At 45.8% G+C, this 7,300-nt stretch overlaps 1 protein-coding gene across 1 annotated transcript; it reads right to left on the bottom strand.

Moving 5' to 3' along the window:
• Positions 1 to 1,566: 1,566 nt before the first annotated feature.
• Positions 1,567 to 6,383, bottom strand: LOC119135396 (sialic acid-binding Ig-like lectin 16). Its single transcript, XM_037272934.1, has 9 exons — positions 6,294 to 6,383; positions 5,784 to 5,882; positions 4,963 to 5,370; positions 4,554 to 4,853; positions 4,003 to 4,263; positions 3,231 to 3,512; positions 3,025 to 3,136; positions 2,903 to 2,957; positions 1,567 to 2,511 (listed from the first exon to the last, which is right to left on the bottom strand). Exons 2-9 carry the CDS (start codon positions 5,836 to 5,838, stop codon positions 2,224 to 2,226), a joined length of 1,761 nt encoding a protein of 586 aa, XP_037128829.1. The 5' UTR covers positions 5,839 to 5,882; positions 6,294 to 6,383; the 3' UTR covers positions 1,567 to 2,223.
• Between the last annotated feature and the right edge of the window lie 917 nt (positions 6,384 to 7,300).

The following is a 7,300-nucleotide window of genomic DNA, read 5'->3' as shown; positions in this document are numbered from 1 at the left end:
GTTTCTGCCAGCCTGTCCGCTGATGGTGACAATTTTCATGCAGTCCAAACAAAAAATCTGCAACTTGACTTCGGGTGGAATTTTTTGCAACGGTGTAGTGTTGAAGATTTACTGTATGATACCAATGCCAGTGATGGGGTGGACTTTTTTCGGTATCTCAACTGTGGTGCTCCTTCCCGTGTTGCTCATCCTCTTCACATACGTCAAGATATTCATAGTTAGCTATCATAGTCTAGCCTGGAAAAAAGCCGTGGATACGTGTTTACCGCATGTGATTGTTTTAATCGCAACTGTGGCTTTGGTCCTATGCGACGCCGTCATCGGGCTACTGGGGTCGGTACTTCCCAAAAGTGTGCAACTGATTACGACTGTACAAACAGTGGTGTACAATCCTCTGCTCAATCCAATCGTATACGGCTTGAAGCTGAAAGAAATCCGCAAGCACATCGAGAACCTCTTTCGTTCCAATCATGTTGGAGCTATGGCAAATCAGGTGGAATGAAATGTGCAAATACGTACATGCGTTGTTGTGCTGAGACCGGGTGCCTCTTTTGACTTGATTCCAATAACGGCCGTGCGTGCATGCACATGTCTCCACCTGACTTGCTGCTAATCAAGGAATTGCCAGCACCTGCTACAGCTCCTTAGGTCCCCTACTCGACCTGTGTGTATTGTGCCAGTGCTTGTCGCTTCGTCTGCTTACCCTGCCCGTGACAGACACCGCTGCTTTTGTGCCCTGAAGCGTCTCTGTCGCCGACCGCGCTTTGATCGCCGCCTGCCCCGACCACTTGCTCGGCGGCCTTTGGGCGCGCTTCCGATCGCCGCCTGCCCCGACTACTTCCTCGGCGATCGCCGCCTGCCTCCACCACCCACCTCGGCGGCCTTTGGGCACGCCTCCGATCGCCGCCTGCCTCCACCACCCACCTCGGCGGCCTTTGGGCACGCTTCTGATCGCCGCCTGCCTCCACCACCCACCCGCCTCCACCAAACAGCCAACCTGCCTGCCTCCGACTACGCGCTGTGCTCTAAATTGTAATCGAAAGTATGTTTTATTAAACACACCAAGGTTGTTATTTTTTTCCCCAATCCTGCTGCTGGAACCCGACCTACCAATTGAGAACGACTGATATCATTTATGAATCATAACTATATAGAACAGAAGCGTTTCCTTACCGTCACAGCGCAGCAGTCCACTTAGTAGTTGTGTTTAGGTGTGTCTGTCCTACTAGCAGAACCTCGTAATCCAAAGAAGCTTAATCTGTTTAAGAACACACAGTACATGCATGTGAGATCATGTTAGGAGGGAAGAAATGGAAAAACACACGTATGCACAGTTATCACAGTAGGAAGCGTCATTTTAATACAATGTTTACCTGTAAATGTTGGACGCTCACCTACACAGCCCTAACAGGAAACATCATTCTTGTAATCCAATAAAGTTTAATCACACTCACTCACTCACTCACTCACTCACTCACTCACTCACTCACTCACTCACTCACTCACTGTCATGTCTAAATGGAAGTATGTACGAGTGCAAGGTAGTGTTGCAGGAATTGAATGCAATTTGAACATAAAGTCGAGCTGTAAATGAGCAGCACAGGGGACACGCCATCAAATTGACCTGCATAATCTCATTAGATCCATGAGAAACATTTGGCAACTCAAAAATAAAACCTGTATTAAACGTTAAAACATTATTATTTTCATAAAACAAAATCAAAAGATAAAAAATGAAAAGAAATATACTGACGATTTTCCATCCAGTTTTCTTCAACCGCATTGTTTGAATATTATTTACACATTTAACCCACACATATTCATGTTATAGGACAGATTTCAAATATATATACATATACTATTGAATTCATACATTTTAATATATAATAATCCATCATTTTATATTTGGATGCATTTACTTTTGAAAAGCACATCTACTGATATAACTTCATCCAAAAAATCCATCCATTATCTGTACCACTTCTCTTGAAATACTATTGTCTGTAATCATTTCATGATATTTTTCTTTTTTTCAATATTGTCATACAAGTATCACACGGCTATCAAATGAAAACTAAAAAGTGTTTAGAAACACATGTAGATAAATTGTGCATTGTCACGATTGTCGTCTTCAATACACTTCAATGAACATTTTCCCTGTGACTTTTTGTTTTGTTGCTTTGGCACAGCGGAGATTGACCGACCGACCGACCGTTCATGACATCATCCCACGTTTGAGTACAAGGCCTCCTCGTTCTCATCCCTCTCTTGCTTGTCACTGATGCATTGTGTTCCATCCTCCACCATGATTCCCTCCTCTTCGTTATCGTCATTACGCTCGAGTAATTGGTCAGCATCCTCCTTGGTTTTGATCATGGCATACTCAGTGCCCTGGTGATTGGTTGTCACTTTCCTGGTGTCGTTTCTCCTCATTGCGGAAAAGTTGATGCTGGCGTAGGCCACATCCGCTTTGCTGTCCTCCTCGCATCCAACATTTTTGAGGTTGTATTGCTGACGAGAGAGAACGTCCACCTGAAATGTCATCACCCTCTTCTAAAGAATTGCGTTCTCAAGTATTCAGAGAACTAGGAACTAGTGTGAGCTACTCAATTAAAAGAGCCTTTGAAAGTATTTCGAGGCAACCGCTGATTGGAATTCTTTCTAGACACTGTCGCTAGATCTAGTTTGACACCGATGACGGTTAGGAATGGTTTTACTCTGGAAACCAAACCCCCGAGCGATATCATCTGCTAGCGTTAGCTGCTGGCTAATGAGCTATCTGATATCATCAATTTTCACTTTTGATGCTGCTTTTTTGGAAGATAGCAAAGCAAATTCGATTGCCATTCATTTCGACAGTAAAACCAAACTGTGAGTCTTAGCTGTTCAATGAATCGCGTACTTGCGAGGCCAACGGCTCCAGATCCAAACGCCCGCCGGGGCTTTTCTTTGCTTTACTGGAAGGAGACATGGACACAAATGTGAAGATGTGTCCAACTCAAAAAAAAAAAGAAGATTGTGTACCTGCAGCAGGTCCTGGCCAGCCAGCACAACAAAGCAGACACAAGCGCACCGCTGAAAAATGCAACAAAGACGTCCGGACGAAGCATGGATACCAACGTTTTCATCCCTTGGTCTGAATGAAAATGGGTGGATTACGATAACATCTGAAAAGGAGTGGATTTTTCCAAAGAAACCAATGACACATTCAACTTAAAAGCCATTCTTACCTTCTTGTTCCAATGTTATTTGAAGCTTGAGTATTTTCCTGTCCTCGCCATCTTTATGCACGCTCACACACTCCACGGCAGAGATGTTGAGATGGTCGCCGATTAGCGTGACGCTGCTGTTGACGCTGTCGTCGGAAACGGCAGTAACGGCGCCGCAGACCGTCCTGTTGGCCAGCGACGGCCATGCGATGGTGGGTGGCGGGACCCCGCCGCTGATGCACACGCAGGTCAACAGCTGACCCCGGAGCCAACAACCAGACCCGTTGACGATCCCTGCGAACCCTGCACAAGTACACAATTAGCATGAAACTACAGTGACAAAACCCCCAAAAATGCAAGTCGCTCAAATCCCCTGTAAAGATGTTGACAACTGGCTATATTAAGAATTCCGACATAAATAACATCACTTCATCCAAAATCAACCTGGAGTACACTATCTCCTCCAAATTGCAGCAACTGTCAAACAATTTGCTAGCTAGCTTGAGCTAGCTTTTCACTCTTTGGCCGCCAGCCCTTTTCCAAGCCGTCTGTCTGTCTGTCTGTCTGTCTCCCAGAGCGGACGCATTTTGACAGATCTCTCAAGACCGACTGAACACGGTAACATCTCGGAGCGGCTCAAACCTAGGGACTTGATTCTTGTTTATTATTTGTATCACATTTGATCTGTATTTTATATCGACTATGTATGCGCATGACCTGCCAAACTGATTTTCACACTGCGTTAAGAGTGACAATAAAGCAATTCAATCCAATTGAATTTCACTCTACTCACATGTCACCGTCACATCCACGTGCACCGTACGGTTTGTCGCGACGCACTCGTAGCGTCCGGAGTGGGCCGCCGTTACGTTGGGGATAACGAGAGCGGCGCTAGCTAAGCTTGGCTTCAGCTGTGATCCGAGCGGCGCATTTGTCACGTTGGAATAGTTCCACGTGATGGAAGAGGGCGGGAAACTGTCAGCGTTGCACAAAAGACTCAGGGTGTCACCTCTCTTCAATGTCGTCTGCCCCAAAATGGATGGAAGCTTGGCATCTGGGAGGAAAACAAAGGTCAACCGTGGCATGGATTGGATTGGATTGTTTTTGGATTGCATGATTAAGAATTTGTTGCTGTCCGTGTCACCATGGTGTTTACTTCCTGTTTCTCTTTGGAAAGCAGCCCCTTTCGTTAAGGTAGGAACGGCTGACTCTACTGGTCGCTGCCAAGGAGTGAAAGGGGCTGTCTATTTCAAGACCATGCAGCAAAATGACAGCTCAATGATCCCATCCATTGGATTCAATTGCAGAAACAAGTCCTGCAAGTTGTCAACGTGCGCTACTCACAGCTAACATTCAGCGTCACCGTCATCTCCGTGGTCACGTTGACTCTCCAGAAGGAGACTGCGCAAGTGACGCCGCGGCCGTGGTGTTCGGCGGTGGCGTTAAAGGTCAAAGTTGAATAGTATCTCTGAGCAGACATCCCCAAATCCGGGTCGGGGCGAGTGTCGTTGTCCGTGGCTCCACTCCACGCCCAATTGATGGTGGGGATGAAGGCGGCGGAGCAGAGGCCCGGGGCCACGCAGGTGAGCGTCGCTGCTTGACCGGCAGTCATCTTGGGGAGCAGCACAGTGGGTTTCCTGAGACCTGATCCAATTGAAGCGGATTGAATTTCATTGCAAAATGAAAACAAGGAAGTGATCTCATTTGGATCAGATGGTTTCCTCCTTATATGGGAGGTCACCTTGACACTTACGTGTTACGGTGACCGACACTCGTCGCCTGAAGGTAAATCCGTCCGGGTTGGACGACACAAAGCCGTTGACTCTCAGCTGATAGGATCCGGAGTCGGAGAATGTGAGGTCGTTGATCACGATGCTGCAGTTCCTGCGACGCACGTCGGGCTCCAACATTCCAACTCGACCCCGGAAGTGCTCTTGGATTTTGCCGCTGTTCTTGGAGTGGAAGATGATCTCCGTGTCGCTGCATCTGCTTTTGCTTTGGGGGCACTTGAACCACACCAAGCTGTGAGGCGTGAAGTCGGAGGCGGAGGAGAAGGAGCACGGGATGACCACGCAGAGTCCCACCTCGGACACAATTTGGCTTTTGCTGAGGCTGATGCAAAAGCCCTTCTCGCAGAAGTCGTCGCTGTGTGAGGCGACTGCTTCGAAATGAAACCAGCAAAAACATTTGAAAACACCAAACCATCTTATGCTGTCGAAATACGAAATAGCTGTAGCAAAAACGAAACCCTTTCAAATACAGGGGGAAAGGGATTTGCATTCGTTCTGTTATGATTTCATGAACATCCCAGTTGGAGCAAATTTGACTTCAGTCACTGTCGACATGAAGACTCATGGAGATACGTAGGTGAAAATGGCTTTTTGAAAAGTTGACTGATGGACAACTTTGACATCAAGACTCTGGCACAAAGCGTAGAAGGAAAAAAGCTTTCAAAGAGTTGCGTCGTCACTGCTCGCTCGGCTTCGCTGTCGCAAGCGCACGTCACTCGCTCACAATGGTGAGATTGGACTTTTTGCCATGTATTTATGAACGTATCGGTGATTGTTTTCATACCTGCTGTGTAGTCGCTCACATGGAAGAACAAAGCAGCCCAGGTGAGAAAGAACATCCTAAAGCCAGACTGTTGCGCCAACTTGAAGTTCTGCTATTTTCCTGACAAAGGTTGCACATATGAACGGACATACACTGCTCTCTCTCTCTCTCTCTCTCTCGCTCGCTCACACACATACATTTGGTCATTTTTGTTTGATGATTTGACATTGATGAGAAATTTTGGAATGAAGTCGTTCGATTTCAAATGAAAAGCTACAATACATATGAATTGATTTGGTTGAAATGTATTGCTCAACTTCACTTTTGAAAAGGACTACTAAAGGTTCAAACAATAAAAAGCAAGAAAGCAAGAAAGAAAGCAAGAAAGCAAGCAAGAAAGCAAGAAAGAAAGAAAAAGGTTCCAATCCTACATAATTGTCCGTGCCTGCTACAATGTTGAAGACAGACTATCACCTAAAGAAAAGAAGTTGAAGCTTGCTAACACCGAAAGATAAGGTTTTTGGAACATACCTCGCTCGGTCGGTATGCGTTTGTTCAGCTGTCGTCCGTCTCCTTGTAGCAGTTCTTCCCCTCACAACTTCTATTTTTACCCTCTTTGTGCAATAGCAGAAGTTTTCAGGATGTGTCAACGCAATACTAAAAGTTGTTCTCATGCTGACACTGTGGCCTTATGTTTTGTTTTAAACACTTATCTTACACTTCAGCTCTCTTGCTTTTATTCACAAATACCTATTTTTGTTACCCTCGATGTTTTAGATGTACTCGATATGACGCAATCGAGGTGTGCAAGGTGACTTGTAAAAACTTTTCTTATTAAAACGGTCTCTTGGAACTACTTTTTGTTTTCTACTCAGGGGAGACACATTTTCTCAAAAGTGCTGCCTTCAGGGGCGGCGGGGAACTGAGAGCACTCCGATGCTATCGTAATGAGATTGTTGAAAGGAGAAAAATATGACAGTTTGAAACTCTCTTGCTGCTGCGTCAGGGGAGTGAGTGGCTGATGGGGTAGGGCACTGGTGTCAAACTCAAGGCCCGGCCGGGGGCCAGATACGGCCCGCCGCATCATTTTAGGTGGCCCGCCAAGACAAATTGTGCATCAAATTCACGTGTCATGACTAGAATTGCAAATTGTCTTCACTTTTAATCATATCTTTTTTTTTCAAAGATTTCACCAGTTTTTACTCGTCTGATTTGAAAACCAGTTATTTGTCCGTTTGTTTTGCAGCTTTGACTGGATATAATATGAGGTGCTCATACATTGATTTGGGTTGACAGTCATAATGGCCCTCCGAAAGAAGCTATGACTACAATGCGGCCCGCCAAAAAAAGGACTTTGACACCCCTGCAGTGGAGGGGTACACTTGCCTGTCGACACCGTGATTTCGATTCCCGCGTATGACGGTGTGAATGCTTGTGTGTGAACGTGTGTGTGTGTGTGACCACAAAATGACAACAATAAAAAGAAAGATCTGCTGCGTCAGTGACAAGTCGAAACAAGGAACCTTGCAAAGCAAAAA

This window comes from Syngnathus acus, chromosome 16, assembly GCF_901709675.1.
Source record: "Syngnathus acus chromosome 16, fSynAcu1.2, whole genome shotgun sequence".
NCBI classification, from domain to species: Eukaryota; Metazoa; Chordata; class Actinopteri; order Syngnathiformes; family Syngnathidae; genus Syngnathus; species Syngnathus acus.
This window is presented reverse-complemented; position numbering and strand designations above follow the sequence as displayed.